Source organism: Anomalospiza imberbis, chromosome 2 (genome assembly GCF_031753505.1).
Source record: "Anomalospiza imberbis isolate Cuckoo-Finch-1a 21T00152 chromosome 2, ASM3175350v1, whole genome shotgun sequence".
In the NCBI taxonomy this organism is placed as follows: Eukaryota; Metazoa; Chordata; class Aves; order Passeriformes; family Viduidae; genus Anomalospiza; species Anomalospiza imberbis.
This window is the reverse complement of record NC_089682.1, coordinates 28,047,170-28,066,323: the sequence shown is the minus strand read 5'-3', so window position 1 is coordinate 28,066,323 and position 19,154 is coordinate 28,047,170. Positions and strand designations below refer to the sequence as shown.

The following is a 19,154-nucleotide window of genomic DNA, read 5'->3' as shown; positions in this document are numbered from 1 at the left end:
TGCAGAAACCACCACTTTGGCCACAGTTCCTAGCATGCCCTCACACACAGTAAAGAAGTACATGAAGTATTTTTACTGCCCTTGCAGATCTACCAGCTGAGTGTTTTGGATGGGTATTGGTCATATTTCAGCTGCCACAGCACTGTCTCTTGATCCAGACATCAGGGGAAAAAATCCACTTGTACCCACATCAACATAAAACCACTGCAAATATCCAAAGACAGTGCAAGACTCTTTTCCAAAGTGAAATTCAGCATGCCACTGTATAGTCATGGAGGGATCTAGGTTTGCACAAACACCATACCAGCAGGGTCCACTCTTCCACCTCAGTATTTCCTCTGCAGATCAAACCACAGAGCTGCATGTGGTTTTTTTTGTGCTACCTTTGTGCAGCTCTTCTCCCTCTCACAAAATGCAGGTTGCAGAGGAACTGCAGTTGTTCCCAGGGGATCTGATCACCATGAAGGTCTTAGGAAGATGAGTGCTGTGCAGACTGAAACATCAAGCTGGCCGGAGATAGAAGCCAGGTGTGGAAACAAGGTGACCAGACTGATGGCCATCACTTACTTGTGTATCCTCCATTCACACGTAACCACTTTATTAAGGCATTTAGTTTTATTGCTGCAGTGAGGTCAATGAGGAGGAAGCGAGCTGTACACCAACGCAGGGAGGAAGAAGCAGGGGCTGGGGGAGGCTGTGGCACTGGGCCAGGAGAGAAGGAAGCCTGGCTGGAGGGCAGCAGAGAGGGCAGGAAGGCAGAGAGACTGAAAATAAACTATGCCCATAGTGCTAGTGGAGGAGCAAAACAACACCTGCCAGAGAGGCAGCGACACCTCAGCACCACAGGGATGAGAACTGGAAGTGAAAACTTCCTCCCACCAGAATGATCACATCCTTCCCTTTGGAGAAGCAGCATGAGAGCCTTGCTACTGCTGAGGGATGTCTCTGGACTTGAGCATCCTACCCTATTCCTCCCAAGATGGGAAAGAGGCTGCCATGTTCCTTCCGCAGAGAGGAAGCCTGGGTGAGTGGCACGACCCATGCTGTATCTTTCCCCCTTATTCTGGACGGTCACTCCCAGGTCAATGTGCTGCTTTCTGCCACCCCTGTGTTTGGGACAGGGGACCCTGGAGACCCTGGTCCTTGCAGGTGGAGCACGACCCTTGCACCAGGGCACTTTCAGACTGAGCTTTGCAATGGATCAGCACCCAAAAGAGTTGCACATGTCTTCCCCTGTGAAGGTTACTTCACACCCTATGCAGGGATGCTCCAACATACAGGCACAGATGGTGCCTGAGGACACACGACACAAGCAGGAGTTTATGCCCATCTTCAGCACAGCCTGGCTTTCTGTGGGACTTAATCCCCACCCACAGAATAAAGTTTTAATCCCAATCCCCCCTGCAAAAGCAGAGTTCAGGAGCAGCGTGTGCTTATGTTCTGTTTTCATGTTTAACTGAACAGGATGGCAGGTACCTGTTAATGCACCAAAACAAGACAGAGAGGCACAGAGAAATGGATAATACTACTCAGTGTCTAATAAAACAGAAGAAAAAAAATCCAGCCAACATACATAACTGTATTGGGTTCCCCTCCCTCCTTTTAAGGGACAGCTTTTGATACCGTACTTGCAAAAACACATAATTCAAAAAAGGAAGGAAGTGCTTTGAGGGTTTTTATTTAAAGCTTGACAGGATAAACGAATCACAGTCTCATTAAATCACACAAATCTCAGGCTGCACACAAGACTAAACCACGAGAAATAGGACGTTACAAATCCTCATGCAGTTCTACACTTCCAGCACAACAGCTCATTTTATTTCTGCTCTTGGCAAGGTTAGAATAAAAGGCTTCTTTTCTTTGCTCCATAAATGTTTTTAGATGCTATATTACTTGAACTTAACACAGCAGTAATTGCCCTGAAAAAGGGCAATCTGAATTGCTTCCTTAAAGAAGGAAACATTTATACTAACACACTCATGAACAGAGAGTACAGTTACAAAAGACCTGTTTCAATCCCATCACAAAAACTTGACCAAATTCACTAACTCTTCCAGGCAGAAGTAATTGGAGAATTTTGATTTTCCACTCTAAAGCAACATTTCTGAGATATACTGATTATCCACATCGCTGTGTAGCAGTGTATTTTACATCTGCCAAGTATGTTCTTACTGTATGTTCCTAACACTGTAGGCACTGTTTCACTTTCCTTTTAATTACTAACTTCTTTATTGGACTGTAGTTTGTCTTTTTACATTTGTTCCAGAAAGAAAGCAACTCAGCCCTTGTTTAAAAACACTAATATAGGAGAATGTTAAACAAATTGATCCCTATTTCTCAGCTCCATCTCAGTGCCAGTTCCCATTTGCTTTTGTTAGCAAAATAATTGTAGGAGGATATTTAGAAAATTATCATTGTTAACATCTCAATTCTGTATATTCATAAATATACATACAAACAACATGCCTTCTATGTGCTTATTTGCCTTAGCCTAAAAGCCTAAATGAAAAATTTCACTCTGGAAGAAGGCTTGCCAAACTGAAGGATGAAGTCAGTTCAGCCCTTTGTTACATTACATTCTAAAAATGAAATTTCCTGGATTGAAACAATTTTCCCCTCTTTTTTGTGTATTTTAATACTTAACATGATCATGCTGAAAATAAGCCAAACTACACTAGCTGGGATATTTTGGTTGGCTTCCTAAAACAAAATTAAGTGGTATTAGTATCCCCTCCCCGCCCCCCTTTCTTTCTCTCTCCATTCTGGCACTGTTTTATGTATGTCTGTGGGCAAAATTAGTTTAAACTATGACTAGCTCAACAGAAATCTCTTCTGTGGGGGATACAGCTGTTTCTAACCTGACATGAACCACTGGAACATGAATCCTATCTGTCTAGAAATTTTACAGAGAAACAGGATCTCTAACAAGTACCAGCATGAAACTAGCACAAGCAACAGTGACAAACCAAGGTTGTTGGCTGGGTGCTTCATCCCCTTTGTCAATCATTGATGCCCATGTGCAGCTCACAAGATGTCTTTTCCCCCAGAACTTGCCATTCACTGCCTACAAATACAACTGACTTTTACAAGATGGAAGGTAGCACATAAAGGATTAGGTTCTCTGAAAGCTCTGACACCATTAAAACAATGAGACACGGAGGTAAGTGAGAAGCAAGACAGAGCTGGCTATCTCCCAAGACTATTTACATTAGTTGTTTTTGTTAAAAAATTTAGAAGGATGGGATATGATCAAGACTATCCTCACTGGATAGAACTGTGGAATTACCATTTGATGGTAATTTTCACCATCATAAGAGACAACAAAACCTAAAACCTTGTATTTTGAGACCTACAGGTTACTACAGACAAATCTATGAAAGAGTAAATACTTACTTTCCAAGATACTTGGTAGAGTTTTTTTTTTTTTTGGTGCCTTTATCTCTAGAGTAAAGTCTCAATTTAAATGCTGACTTTAACACCTGAAGCTAACCAGTATATATGCAATATATGCTCTTCCTTCAATTATTCAACAGGTGGCACAATCAAAATTTTCATTTAAATATTTCTTAGTATTTCAAATGCTGGCTATGCGTTTCTTGGTTTTCAGCCAACAGGAATGCCTTTGAAATACCACCAATTTCATTAAAAACCCTCCTTCTAAGACTGCCTTTAAGCAGCCAAGACACGCAAACCCCTGCCTGCCTTTTGCACGCTTTCTTTAGAAGATGTAGATGCATTTGCTGAGAAGGTGTTGATGAAACACATACTCTTGCCCAGCACAGAGCATAGCCATCCTCTCATCAAGATGTCAGAAACATCTGAAACTCTCCCTCTCCCCTCCTCCCTTGCTGCACACTGACGACTCAGCATCTATGGGAACAGATGCCCTCACACCTGCAGCGAGGAGCACGTGGGGTGTGTCCACACTGCCCTAGCAAACCCACCTGCTTGATTTCTCTTCTGAGACACTGCTTGCTTCTCTTCTGGTTCATGCCCTTCCCAGGAAATAGGAATTTTCCCTCACCATGGTAGCATTTGCCATTCAGGAAACCTACTGCAACACTCAAACCAACCACAGGGAGAATTAGAAAAAAAGGTTTGCAAGGGTAGAGATGAAATATTTGTGTGATTTTGACCCTTGCCTAGGATAATACAACCCTAACCCTTGCCTGCAGCTTTTAGGTACTAAAGGCACAAGGTAAGTAATAAAGTAAAGCCAATTCACTGTCCTAAATCAATCAGAAGAAGGTTTTCTCTATCAACATGAAAAGAGACTGTTCCGAAAAAGAAATCCTTGTTTTAACATAGGTTGACTCCTCAGCAACACCCAATCCTGTCAAACATATTCTGCTGATGGGGTTTAGTCTTCCTTCAATCCCATTCAGACAGTAAATAAATGGGGGAAAATGTTAGTCTGATCTAAAAACTAATGCTTAACTTTTCTAAAATTTACAGGATTTTTGCTTTTATTTCCTGATTTACATCTATACTTCTAGTCAGTGTGTTAGTAGAGATGTTTTACTAACAATTACAACTAGTACAGCAGATATAGATTATACTACACAGGATGACTGCAAGCAAAGCAAAATTTACCTACTTTCATCACACTGGGTTGTTAGGGTTTTTTTTTTTAATGTTGGAGAAAAATGCATTGAAGTTCATACTAAAGACAAGTATAAAAATGCAAATAGATATATTAGTAGCAATCATAAATGATGTCAAGCAGTGACAAGACTCTTGTTCTGATGTTCAGCTGTGTCCAATCTGCTCCAAACTCTTTCTAAATTTTCAGTATCTATGCAAAACAGTCTGTTGTGCTTGCTCTGCTCTAGGAAAAGAGTAAAATTCTTACAAATCAATATTTGGACATGCAGCAGTACAGCAAGGTGCTGGTAATCAGGTAGGTCACCTGCCACTAGTAGTAAACCTATCCATCACCAAACTGGGTTTGGTGAACTGATTAAACCAAATTTACCATTCCAATAAAGCAGAAGGAAATCTATATGGGAACAGTATATATGTTTTAATCCATTTTCATGCATTGTATAATTTCATAGTACTTCCAGTAACTGTAGTGACTTTTATTATACAAACCCTCCAAATGTGAAACCTGATATTAGATCTAACAGACTCTAGAGAGTCAAGAGAGACAGCAGGTTATTCCCAGGAAGTAATGGCAGAAATCTGTGTGTTCCCATTACCCCACCAGTGCATTGATGCAAAGCTAGAGGAGAATTCTGTAGCACCTCACAATTCTGAAGGGACTTTTAGGTAGAGGTGTACAAAGATTTTAAGATTAATTTAGGAGCAGCTGTTGGCCAGTCTACTTACAAACCACATTTATTCAAACATTTCTTGTACCTCAAATTCTGCTTTTCCAGTTAAAGAGCCCAAAGCTGTGAACATTAACAGCCACATAATCTGGGTTTTTTGACTTCAGCATGAGAAAATGAGTGCCACTGAGCTTTTCTTAAAGAAGAAGGCAGACAATATGTTATGCCCTACAAGAACCAAGAGAAATATTGTTTGAAGTTAGATGGGGAGTGAGGAGTGAGTACTCACACCCACAGATCTGAGGTTCAGCTCTGGATCCAGAACCCCACTGACAACATTTGCATACAAGCAAGATCTCACTGCAAGTCAGAATCTGGATACTGTCAAAATTTTGTCTAAATGTATTGTGCTGTTACAGATTTTCTTCTATTTTAACTACTTTTTCAGATTCCCAAATCCCTTCAGATTGCTCCAAAAGCAGCAGAAACTATTAACAGTGAATTAATTTATGATGAAATGGACTTATCATACTAACTAGAGATAATTTTTTTAAACTTTAATTGTTCAGATTTGATACAGCTCTTTAAGAATCCTATCCAATGTGCTTTCACAAATCTCAATGGATAATATTTATCTGACTTATTTACTAATTACTTCCAAATTACAAGTGTCCCTCAGGTCTGGATCATTTCTGATGAAATAATGAGCAGACTTTTATACCATGAGGGAAGGGAAATTAAAGGAGAAGAATTTGTATGGTTCATGCTAATGGCAAGTTTGATTTCTTTAAAATCTTTTCTAACTTTATCATCACACGCAGTTAACAATTGGTGTTTGCTAAGTCTTCTATGCAATTGCCTTGCCTAGATCTCTTAGGGTTTTTTTAGTAAAAGGAGATAACCACTAAAAGCTATGGCAAAAGCAGTATTCCAGACTGCAGATACTGTAAATGTCACAGTCTCCATAAACAAACTGAGCGTGGATAAGCACATGAGGAATAACCACGTATTTTCAAGACACTTAAACAGAACATGCCCAAGGGTACACTGTAGAGGAGCCCATGTTTCTATCAGTGGGTAACATATACAGTCTCCTTTCCAGGAGCTGAAGAATCCAAGTTTATGTGAATTCTAATACATCACTTTTCTGCCAAGCACAATTGTACAAGACAGGCACACTTCAGTTTAAAATCAATTCACTTGGCTTGGGCATTAGAGAATCAGGGAAAAAAATAGACTTTTAGTATACGACATTAGCTCTCTAAAAGCATTGCCTTTCTTGGAAAAAAATATTGTTAATATAATAAATACTTTATGTACTCTATGTACTTTCTCTACTGCTACTATTTCTCCAGCATTTCAGCCAGTGACTGATAACTCCAGATTACAGCAGTGTGTCTCCTCTGGCATCACCACATCACTATAATCACCCCTTGATTTCCAAAATTCAGGAGAATTACCTCTATTCTGAACTCCAAGACCTATGAACCAGTCACATTGCTAGAAGTCTTGACCCAATTTCTCTTTCTCTTGATGACACTTCTATTTAGCATGGGTGTTTCCAAGTCACTTGACATTTTCCCTACATACTTTGCATACATGGGACTTGCAGCAGTCTTCTTTTGTAACTTCACTTCAGATGGGTAGAAAAAAAATGAGGGGAATCTTTTGCTTTAAAAGATATTACATTTCAAAGAACATTTTGTTTAGGAACTCTAAATGAAAAAATATGAAAAATATTATTTAAAGAATAAGAAAATGCAGAAACAGAGTTACAGCAACTCAGTCAAAAAGCAAACTGCTGTGGGAAGATGCCTTTACTTTCTTGAGCTGGATCAGATGTCTATCTTAGCCATGCTGAATTTCTCAGCAGTCAAGGCTATGAATTACTATTGGCTGCTTGACTGATTAACCATGGTGCTGGTATGCCTGAGACCTTCCAAACGCAGCAGGGTTATTGCAGCAGTAGACAATACTGCAATATCACAGTATTACAGGCTTTGCAGTTTTCTATTCCTTCTCTCAGCTTGTGCAACGGGTTTATGACACTCCTTGGAAGCTTTCATCTGGGAGCACAGGATGGAGCAGCACCAGTAGTAACTCAAAGCTTTGCAGCTCTGCAGCCTGAAGAATGCAGATATACCATTTCTAGAAACACCAAGAAGATAAAAATTCTTTGGGGTGACCTCCTCCTTCGAGGTCCTGATTACTGAGGAAATCATGCAGAGAGTCACTATGCAGGCACTCCAATGCTATGCAGTGATAGATATCTCAGCTAACTTAGGAACCAAAAGATGCACCCTCATATCTACATATTTTGCTTTGTATTTCCACTTTGACGGCTCTGGTTTTGGTGTTATCATCACCTGAAGAATTCTCAGGGCACTTTCAACTGCAACTATTTATTGTTTTACAAAAATAAAGAGCCTAGTGTCACACAGGACAGAAGAGTTTCACTTATACAGTGTGCTCTACCTAGTGCTAGTGTCCCTATTCATCCCATGATGACCTTACAAGAGCAATATATATTTCAGAGACTGTATGACTTAATTATTTTAGTTCCGTGGTCCAGGAGTTTTCCATAGGGTTTTGCTTGTGCTTGAAGATTTTGCAGACTGTAGTGGTATCACTGGTTTAAGTTGCTGTGATCACATTACCTGCACCCTTCTCAGTGGCTGCCTATAGAGAGGCACATTGATTTTTAGCTGACTCTCTTGGTCTTTTCAGTGCTCCCAATAATAAAAGGCCTGAGCAAATAGAAAACCTACCAATCACTATTTTATGCAGATACCCTTTTACAGGAATTATCCCAGAGTAAACTAATGTAACAATTGTATTTTTGGTGTGGGGTGTGTTAGGCAAGAAGCAGGAATGCCCCTCTGCTACAGCTGCTAGCCAGTAGCAGTACAGATGGCAAACAGGACAAAGACTGGCCTTGCACAGACACACAGAACACCTCCTGGCACCATTGACTGCAGAACTGGGCAGGTGCTGAGTGATCCAGCCTAAAAGACAGCCCTACCAAACAGTGATGCACAGCGCCCTGTCTCGTCAGGAGCAGCACCTTCTGACTTCTGCCAAGTCTCTCCTGGAGCTTTATAACTTAAGCCCCAGAAAGAAAAATACAGACAAGCAATGACTTCAAACACTCTCAGCCCCTGCCTCAGGGTGAGGGCTCATTCCAGCCTGACATCTGCTCCACCCCTGCTTGCTCTGTCTATACAGTGGCTCAATCAAACTAATTCAATGTCTCAAAATACAGCATATTTAGAGACCTTTGCTCATTTGGCTCCATCTAGCAACAGCAAGTATCTGCAATAGCATGCTGTGGTCTCCTCATCATTCAGAAAACAGTGGTCAGAGCAGAGGAAAGGGCTGGTGCACAGCCAGGTCCCACTCCGGTACAGAAGTCACTGCTAAGGTGCCTCTGACTTGAAAAATAAAAGGTACTTCCAGGCCCACAAACATTTTCTCTCTGTTTTCTAATGCCTGTCTGAAATCGTGCAATTTTGAAAGCTAGACATTTCAGCCTACAGATTTTTAGACACAAGGAAAAGCAGCTCAAAAGTACACATGGAGAATACTCATCCCCATCTTAGGCCATTGCCACCCTCACAGCTTTCCACAGCAGGAGCTGCCATGAGGGAAACCCTAAATGCCAAGCTGGCCATCAATCAGAAACATTTTTTGCCTCGAGGTCAGAGTATTACTAAGTCAACAGAGATACTCTCTTCTACCAAGCAGAGAGGGGAAAAGCTGTACTAAATAGTGATCTCTCAAATCAGACACTCCAAAAGGCTCTCAGTGAAAGCGTGGAGGCAGTAGAACTCCAAGTGTAAATCCTTCTCCAGCAGTTACAGGGCTAATGCTTCTGCCTTACCACATGTGCCTATAGCCAGCCATGCACACTTTGGCTCCAATCTACGCTGCTCTGAATTTACCCTTGAAAAAAAAAACAACAAAAAACCACAACCCTGAAATAAACAGCAAAAATAGAATCAGTCTGAACAAGCAGTGAACAATGACAATGGAATGAATATTAAATATGCACAAATATTTCTAATGGAGAGATTAGCTTTCTATAACAAACTCTGGTTTTAACCTTCATAACTTTAACAAAGTAAAACCAGTCACATGAAATTTCAGTCATGGTCTCATGCCAAGGAAAGCTCCTCTGGAAAGTTTGAGGTAGATCAGCCAAGGCATCTTGAAGATATGAGAGTTCCTGAAAAGTGAGGTGTTCTCCATTTCTTGGACTGTTCCCTAATATTTTTTGGCCCACCACAACTTAAAAATGGTTGGCTTACACATTCCAAATTTGCTTGGCTACTGCTGGTGCCTTTGACTAATTGCAGGCTATTTTATTACTAAATGTGGGTTTATGCAAATTCTGAGCACTGCAGTTGTTAACACAACATGTTGGCTTGTGCATGCTGCAGGCAAGCCAGCCTGGCCCACTGCAGGCTCCTCCATCACCTCATCAGCTGTGCTCAGGAGGCAGCCCGGAAGCCCAGGACCCCTCCCTCAGGTCCAGCTGGGTGTAAGAACTTGGCTGGACTTTACAGATTCCATGGGGAGACATTCTGTCAAGCTGGAGAGAAACGATCCTGGGGTGCTTTCCATCCTTGCCAGTACCAAAGTGCCTCTCTTGGAAAGGTGAGCAAACACCAGACACAGATGGTTTCCTTCCCTTAGTATTGTCCTCTTCCTGCTCCTTCAATCCAGACTTAGCCTTACTGTCTGATGAACTCAAAAAATTTTCTCAGTGAACATCCACATAGTTCCCAATGCTTTCCTCTATGGATTACTGATCCAATCTATTTTCCATTTCCATGCTGATTGCAGAATCTATGCTGGGCTCTGGGTGCTTCTATTGCAGCAGATTCCCCCTCTCTGCTCCACTTTCTTGGTCTCCAAGACCCTCTTCTAGACTAGGAGCCTCATACACATAGACACAACATAGGCCATTAGACTTCTGGACAGGAACACCCAGGGGGAAGATTTCAGCCCTCAAAAAGCAAGTTCGCTCCCAGGAGCAAACTTTTGTCTGATGAACCCTGGAGAGACCATGGGTAAGGAATTCACTCCCGATGGGGACTCTTCTGTTCACAATCTTGATTCTGATAACAGACACTATGGCAACCACATGTATCACTTGACACAGCTTTCAGCATGGTCAACTACTTTAAACAATTCTCCTTAATCTTTGATATTTCCTTTGACAATGACTATCACCTGCTACCTTGCCAGGAAAACAAGCAATGCACAGCTGAGTAGTGGCAGGAAACATTAGGCTATTAAAACACTTCCCAGTGAAGTATGTTTCTACATGGAAACAGTGTTACAAAGAGACCTATTCTTTTTGAGATGCACACATGCATGACTCCCATTCACAGGAGCTATGCGAGTGAATCCAAAGTAAAATAGGCTTGAAAGTGTCTACATTTACCAAACATTGATCCCACACAGAAAGCGCCTTTTAAGAATGGCATATCCTTTGACCTTCTGCATCTTACTTTTGCTCTTCAAAACCAAAAGACTTTGCAATGACCACGACTCCTACATTAAAAACCAAAACTGGTACTATAATCACCAAAAACAACCATAAAATAAGAATTATCTACCTAATAGACAGTAAGAACAGAAGTTTTTTTCCACATTTCTTATCCAATTGGAGATTTATCAGAGCCCTTTTATTTGTCCCAACTTCAAATATCTGTTCTTTCACCTTTAAAATGCAGATAATCTAACTCAGAGGTGTGCTCTTCTCAGCAGAGACCACACAGTGCTCAATCAAATTTTACAAAATACATAGGCCTGTGCTGGGCCAGCACAAACCTGCAGAGCACCAAGGAAAAGCTGCAGGAGGACAACATCTCGCAGTCTCTCTGAGAGCTCCAGCCTCCGCTGCCCTTTGGGAAGGGTGCTTCCCAGCTCCAGCCCGCCTGCCGCCCTGTGAGCTAATGAAAAGAGCATGAGGAGGATCCGCTGGCACGTTCCTCCCCATCTCAATCCACAAAGGGTGAGTCACAGTCTGACCCTAACTTAACACTCAGGCTGTAAACTTACTTAACACTTGTAGAAGAATTTATATTTTTCAAACAAACTGATGGCAGCATATGGCCCATCGACAGGTTTATTATTATAAGACACTTTTTCCACCAGGTTATAGTCTTTTTTATAAACATATGTTTCAGCACATAATAAAACCCCTAAGAACTGTTTCTGAAATGTGCAAGCACAGAAACTACTTTTCAAGGTTTGTCAAGACAATGAAAGAAACAATGTTTAAAGAGACTTCCATTTTTCTAAATGTCTTTCTCTAAATGTCTTTTAAATCCAAGGGTGTTTGAGAGTTATGCATATTTAAAAAAACAAAAGAAAGAAAAATGGGTTCTCTTTGCTAATGCCACATTCTTCTCTATTTTGTCAAACCAATCATTTTTATACTTAGTAAAACTTCTCCTTCCACTAAATTGACCTTTTAACTATGCTTTATATTTATGCTTTTTATGCATAAACCTATGTGGTTTATTGGTGAACGATGAGATTCTGAAAATTAGGTGGCATATTATAAAGAAAATGTCAACACCACACTGCTACAGTCACACAAACTCATTAGTGCAAAGCCACCCTTGATACTCTGTGCCCTTCAGCTGTGCTAATAAAGATCGGAGCGTGGAGTCAAGGTGGTTTGATCACAAACTTCATCCATCTGCAAGACTTTATCCAAATTAAATGCCTAAAAACAAGTCATGGCTTGATTTTCCTACGGGACACATTTGTGTTCTTAAGAAAGAAGGCTTCTTGTCTATCCAGCTATAATGCAATTTCTGTGCTAGCGCCACAATATTTAGGGGGGGAAAAAAGCCACATAGGCACTGCTTTATTAAAAGCACTGCTTTAATAAAAATAAATCCTACACTCCTCTTATTCTTAATGCTTTTCCCCCTAACATCTCACAATATATTTAGCCCAAGCATGCTTGATTTTAAAAGCAGCTCCCTCAATACATCAAAATATGACCTAACTCAGGTATGTTTGCTAGGAGCTTTTTTCCTACCACCCACACTCAGATTCTCCTGTTAAAAGGAGCCTGCAGCTAGAACACAAACTAGGATTCACTGGGGTCTAGACCCTGAGCCCACTTAAAGGCAATACAAAACCTTTCACTAGTTTTATGGGACTGGATATTAGAACTGTAGTTCACTGAAGACACCAGAGGCCTTACAGAATGTATACGATATATTAAATACTCCTTAGGACTAAAAAGGAATTTTGCAATCGCTTTGAACATTTCATTGGTATTTAGGACATTTTGGGAAAGAAAGAGCACTTTTTTCTATGTGTGTTTGTCCCCTTCCCCCAGTATTCCCCACAAAAGGCAGATGTTTTAAGACACTGGAAAAAATAATCATACATAAGCAGATTTGAAGCTTAAAGAATAAAAATCTCTAATTTTATATATAACATAGGCATACTGTTATAATTGTCATGCATGAGTTTGCATTCAAAGAAAACTCCTTTGTTAAAATTAATCACTGACTTCTCAGCCAATTTGTCAGTTAACTACTACCACGTCTGGACATGATTAGTTAGCTTTACTGGGAGATACAGCGTGCCCTCTATAATGCTTCCACAGGGTGAAATCCTAAACCCAGTAAAGCCTTTGAACATTTTGCAAGCAACTTATTCACATGGAGCCAGGACCTCATGGATGCTGCTGTAGGCTCTACTTTTTTCTGCTTTCACAGATTAAGCCTTTCTAGGAGAGAAAGGCTTCGACAATAAACACACTCTTTCTCCACCAGCACACAGAGCAATCACGGGTCCGCGGGCTGTGTTTGGAAACACTGAACTGGCGGGATCGGTTTGAGGCAAAGATGAGGCATGATGTACGAGGCTTCTGACAAGGGGGCTGGCTCTGCTCATCTAATTGCGGTTGCTGCTCCTATGATGTGGAAACCTGTCTATTAGAAACCACATTTCACAGGTGACTGAACAGCCATCAGGTGGTAACAGCTTTCATTTGTTACTGACCTCCCCTCCCTGATGCCGTGTAAGGGTGAATGGCCCGATATTCCATTGTCAGTCCAGAGCCAAACACCTCTTGCTTTGTACAGGGAATTATAAAATATCTGCATTTTCCAGCTTGTTTTGAAACAGCACTCTTAACTAGCATTTTCTCATCTAGGCATCAACGTCATAAGAGAATGGCAAATTCTTCACTACTCAACTATGCAACGTTTGAGGGCATTTATGACTATGATTGTAGAGTACATCACTACATTTTTATACACAGAATGTATTTACTCAGAACATCATGGGCAGATGTAACTTGCTATTTCACAGAGACAGGATCAGAGCCTTTGCTGAGACACCTATATGCCCATATGACAGTGACTAGACCGAAAGTAGTCCTTCCAGTGATGGACAGAAAGACAACTCCGCTACAGAAATTACATACAGAACTTAGCACAGTTACTTTAAACTGAGGATCCTATAAAGAGACCTCATCAAATTTTACACCCTCCAGACCTCTGGCTCCATCAATGACATAAGGGATTCAGAAAGTGACAGAACAAATCTCCCCATCTTGCTAAGCCCTCTGTATCTGGCTGGCCACATATCTTCCAGCTAGACAAATACATATCACAGGTGAAGAAGAAACTTTCCTTTCCAAAGTTAACAGCCATTTAGTTATTACAAAGATTTTGTGTTCATACCTCAGAGCACTCACGGTCATTTCACAACCCCAGCTATGTAACACCCTCTTCTGGGATGGCATTGGTACAATTTAATACAATAGACAGGGGACTGCACCAAACCCACAGTGAATCCCGCTCTGATGACAACCGCAGAGCTATGCAATGAATAACATTTACTTTTAATTTACATTTGGATTTCTTAAGCACACCTTCCAGAAAGCACAGTGTGCTAACACACACAACCAGCGGTATGTTATAGCTGCATCTCCAGTGAAATGTAACAGCAATCCAGGCCACCACATCTCACAGATAAGCTCTGTTCCACCATCCTAGCTCCTCCAAGCCTCTGGCCATCTTCAGCAGCATGGAAGAACTGGCCTCTCGTGTCAAAGAGGGCTTTGAAGGTCTGTAGACCAATAAGGTCTGCCAGAGCATCTGTCTGGTGTGAGCTCCAAGGTCAAGGACCGTCATCAAGAACATTGGGAACAACTCCCTGATATTTAACTCTTCAAGAGTTTATCCTTCTGGAAAGAGACAATCTCTGAAAGATGCATACAACAAACAGAATGATTTTGGCATGCTTTGCCCTTGAGGCCAAGTATTGAAGCACTCATTCTAGTCTATGTAAAATTTTCAGACCAGATAAAAAGAAATCTGAATTTCTTTATGAGATTATTTTTAGAAGTGTTACAGATCAAGAAAATCAGTTTTCTATGGGTGCACCTTAAAATAAACTGGATCTAAAATACAAAATGTTCACAAACCCAGTAATAAGTATCAGAGGTTTTTACAGGTATAATATGGTAGCTGTACTCAGCTTTTCACATGATCTTGCCTTCTAAATATGTCACCATGAATTCTACTACAGGAAGACAGCATTTATTGTGAAATTAATATACATAATTAAGGACACGAATAAGAGCTTGCTGAATCTGAACCCTTTATTGTAAATCCTTTGTGGTGCTGATTTCATCCCATGCGACTCTTTTCACACTTTTAACATCATTTTCAATACATACAATGTCACTGGAAGAAATACTTTTAACTTCAGTAACCATTTAAAAACTTTCAAAAAAAAAAAACAACAAAACTACAACTTTCCCATTTGTGTCATAGATTGATTGATACCTAAATATGAATTAGAGAATTTTAAGGAAGCTCAAAACACATTAACATATGAATGGCATGCAGAAAAATTGCTCTGAATTACCACCAGCAAAATCAAAACACAACTGCTTTTAATTATGCAAATGAAAATGTAGTGTCAGGACTGCAGAGAGCCTAAGAAGTGCAAAGTTCAAGGAAAAGCCATGTATGCAGCTGCTCTAAAAATAACCATAGTCAGATAAAAGTCTGAAAGCAATTATTTGGGGTGAATATTGTACACAGACCACTGCACTAAGCTTCTATAATTAAACAAGGCAAAAGTTCAGATGGCACCTAATAAGCCATTTACTACATTAATTATATTCAAGTGTAGCAGTCTAATGCTTGGTAATAACTAACAACAAGGGAAACAATTTAAAGAAACTATCTGATGTAAATTTCTCTCTTTTTCATTCATCAGTACCAATGTTGCCAGCCAGCCTTTCTAACACACTTGAAACACATCAAAGGGATACTGCTTAGTGTCAGGAAGAGCTATTTAAGGGTTGTAAACCTTTAGGCTGAGGAAGCCAACAGCCTTACTCAACAAAAAATGATCCCTTCACTACAAAAGTATCAGTAAAGTCAGATTTTCCATTCCTTGAAGCCCCTGTCTTTGTTCCAAAGTTACAATGCCACAGGAGCAACCAATTTTTTTTTTTGCAGCAACAACAGAATCTTAGCAAACCTTTGCAGATCAACAGATTTCCCACTAGCCCTATTCCCTGGATTTGCCTTCACACTGATCACATCTGTGATTTTAATAGTATTTTCAGCAAATTCTTAACGAGATAATTAATATTAGGGAGGTATTTAATGTATTTTGGCTTATTTTAATGGCATTAGTAGCTAAATACATGGAAAATGAGCCTATACCATATGCCCAAATGCTTCTCTGCAGACTGCTAGCCAATTCCCTAGCAAGTACAGAGAAGTTTCCAAATCACAGTCTGAAAATTACTGCAGAGAGATTTGCATACTATTTCTGATGGGCCAGTAGCATTCCAACAACTCATGTAAAAGTCAGCATGCCCCAATAGTTTATGCAGTAAGCAGCACACACAGCATCAATTCACAATGCAATTGTTAAGATGCTGTTCTACCTTATTTAACTAATCTGCAATAAAAAAAACCCCAATAAAATTCTGTAGTTTTACAGTTATTTTTCAATTTTGCTTTCTTGATTTTAAATTAGGAAACAAAATTGCCTGATTTTACTTATGCACAAGTCTACATTTAACCTAAGAGGGCATATAACAATCATTTTGCCGATTCCAAAGAACAAGAGATCAGGTGAACATACAACTTCACCCATGATGTCTTTCCAATATGACATTTACATATGCAACTCTAGCATCTCTTTAAGCTCCCTATAAAAATTTTTTCTAACATTTTCCCTATTGTTTGGCCTTTCTTTTCATGTCCTTGGTAGAAAACACTTAACAAACCATAGATATAGAACTCTGTAACCTTGCAAGAAACCTCTAACATTTTGTATACATCCTCCAACTCTGAATGTGCAGTGTGGACAATGCTGGGAAATCCTGTAATCTGCCCAGATGAAGTGTAGAACAGAAAAGAATTCTCTGACTACCACACCGGGAGTTTTTGACATCCTAAACTCAATCAGAAAAGACTTCTGCCTACAAATACTTTGAAGTCTTCACTTACTAGATCTCAAATCCAGCACTTCCACAGCAAATGCAAGAGGAGCCTGTCTCCTACAGCAGAGGTGTCCACAAAGTTGTCAGCTGCAGAAATCAGTGTTGAGTCCTTGGGTTTGAGTATACAGAACACAGATGGGACCTCACCTCCAGACCCTTTATCACAGCTTCTCATTCAGCAAATATAGCACATATTTTTCCAATAGTGCAGCAGTTGGTCTTAGCAAAATACACACAAAATTAGTAGGTATCCATGGCAGGATTTCCATCAAATAGTATTTTAATCAGAAACTGCCCATGAAAGAATAATACTCCTAAACCATACTACAGATTTACATAAATAATAAAACTCCCTGAAAAAAAACCCAACAAACAAAAACAACAACAACAAAAAACCCAAACAAACCCCCCCAAAAAATCCACCAAAAAAAACTAACCAACCAACCAAACAAACAACTGCAGGAGCTCCATCTTTAAATGGAAAAGTGTGGTAATTCTTTCCCCATCTCCTACAGCCCCACACTATGCAAACCAGTTGAATTATTTTCACCTGAGTTTTCCAAACAAGAAAAAGATATATACATATATATGTATTAAAATTACCTGGATGCAGACGCCACGCCTGGAAAGTTTCATTGCAAAAGGGTTAAAGTTCAGAAAGTTTGCAAGACTGAAAAAGGAAAATCAAATTTAAAAACGTGCATAAACCTAAACCTTGAGGTTTGCCACTGCCTCCTGCCTTTCTCTTAGCATTTCCCTCCACATCTGAAATGAGATGACTAAATGTTCCTCCAACTTACCAACTAAATTACTTGAATGAGTAACCCAACCAATTTTTTTCTAGTACCAAAAGAAAAGCATTGGCATATTAAAATATACTAGAAATGGTAGTTGAGCATTGAGACAACAACATTCCCGATAAATTATAAAACCAGACCCCAGAAGTGATCCACACTGCTTAGCAGAGGTGAATTCACCGAGACTTTCTTTTTTCCTTTGAGAACATCGATTTTTATATGCCACCACAGCTGCCTAACTATTGATAAGAGCAATCTGCAAAAACAAATATAGAACTAACAGAACAGCCTGGAAAAGCAACCACAAAAAAGGGTCTCATTTAAATTCCTGGAAAGCGCTGCTTCTCTAAACGTATCTATTCAAGCTCTCTTGAGCAGTCGAGCCCTCCTAAAACACACCCTGCACACTCCCCGCCCGAAAACTGTTAAGCCAAGAAGCCACTAAGCCATGCCACTGAGAACCCATATGGCTTCACCTACAGGGTTTTCCTTCCAGCAAACGCTGCACAGTAGAAATCCTCCCCTTCACCATCACCACCCATCTCCCAGAAACAAAAAAAAAAAAAAAAAAAAAAAAAAAAGGCAAAACCAAAAAATCCCACCACAAAGCAAACCCCGAAGAATAATAATAAAAGAGAGAAGCGCTCTCCGCCCGGGGTCGCCCCTACGTACCGCCGGGCGCTCAGGGCTCTCTGGGGGCCCTGCCCCCCGAGGTGCAGCAGCCGGGGCGGCGCGGGCGCTCCGCCTCGCCGCGTCCCACGCGGAGCCGCTCCCCCCGCATGGTGGTGGCCGCCGCACGCACAAAGCGCAGGGCGCGGGCAGCGGCCGGGGGCGGGCGGCACCGCGGCTCGGCCGGATCGCGGCGGCACGGGCGGCTCGGCTCGGCACGGCACGGCACGGCACGGCACCGCCCCCGGGAGCCGCCCCCCGCACACGGCCGAGCGCCCCCCGCGCTGCCGCCCGGCCCCTCCCGGGATGGGGGTGCCCCCGCCCCCGGTACCTCGCGGGCGGAGCCGGGCGCTACGGCGGAGAGGCGGGCGGCTGCGCTCGCTGGCGGGCGGAGGGGGCCGGGCGGATATGCCGGGGTTGCCCCGGGGCCGTGCCGCGCTGTCCCGGCTCATTGTTCGGGAAGGGCAGCGGCGGGAGGGGCGGGAGACGCGGCGGGAGGGGGTCACCCCGGTGGCGGGGGTACTGCCGCGCTTTCCTCCGCACGGGCAGGGGCTGAGGACAGCGTTGCATCTTCCCCGCGGTGGGATGTGCGTGGGGCCGGCGGCAGCGGGGCATCTTCCTCCTCGCCGGCGGGGACGGGGGGATGCTCGGGGATGGGGCGCCGGCGCCGCGCCTTCCCCTGGTGTGGTGTGGCGTGCTGGGGCCGCGCTGCACCTTCAGGGGTCTGCTGGAGAAGTTCAAAGCGGCAGGGAGGGGTGGGAGGGGCGCGGGCGAGGGGCCGGCAGCTTTCTCTCCTTGTCTCGGAGACCCCCGCCTGCCAAGCGCGGAGAGCCCCGGAGCGTTCCGGCACCGGGACTCCGCGGGCCGGCAGGGGACGCGGGGTCTCTCCGTGACCGG

The 19,154-nt window shown here is 42.0% G+C and overlaps 1 protein-coding gene across 6 annotated transcripts in view; it reads right to left on the bottom strand.

The window, feature by feature from the left end:
- Nucleotides 1-19,154, bottom strand: part of ST6GAL2 (ST6 beta-galactoside alpha-2,6-sialyltransferase 2) — a 172,017-nt gene that overhangs the window by 29,817 nt on the left and 123,046 nt on the right. The window contains exons 1-2 of one of the 6 annotated variants that reach the window (XM_068180279.1): nucleotides 18,261-18,506; nucleotides 17,395-17,461 (exon numbers count right to left, since the gene is read on the bottom strand). The exons of 1 other annotated variant lie outside the window; for it this stretch is intronic. In XM_068180279.1, the coding sequence (XP_068036380.1) occupies nucleotides 17,395-17,427 (33 nt within the window). In that variant the 5' untranslated portion in view covers nucleotides 17,428-17,461; nucleotides 18,261-18,506. Of the gene's footprint in view, nucleotides 1-16,798; nucleotides 16,933-17,394; nucleotides 17,462-17,746; nucleotides 18,013-18,068; nucleotides 18,117-18,260; nucleotides 18,507-19,154 lie in introns of those variants that run through there. 4 more of the 6 variants (XM_068180280.1, XM_068180282.1, XM_068180285.1 and 1 more) reach the window with 4 other exon arrangements.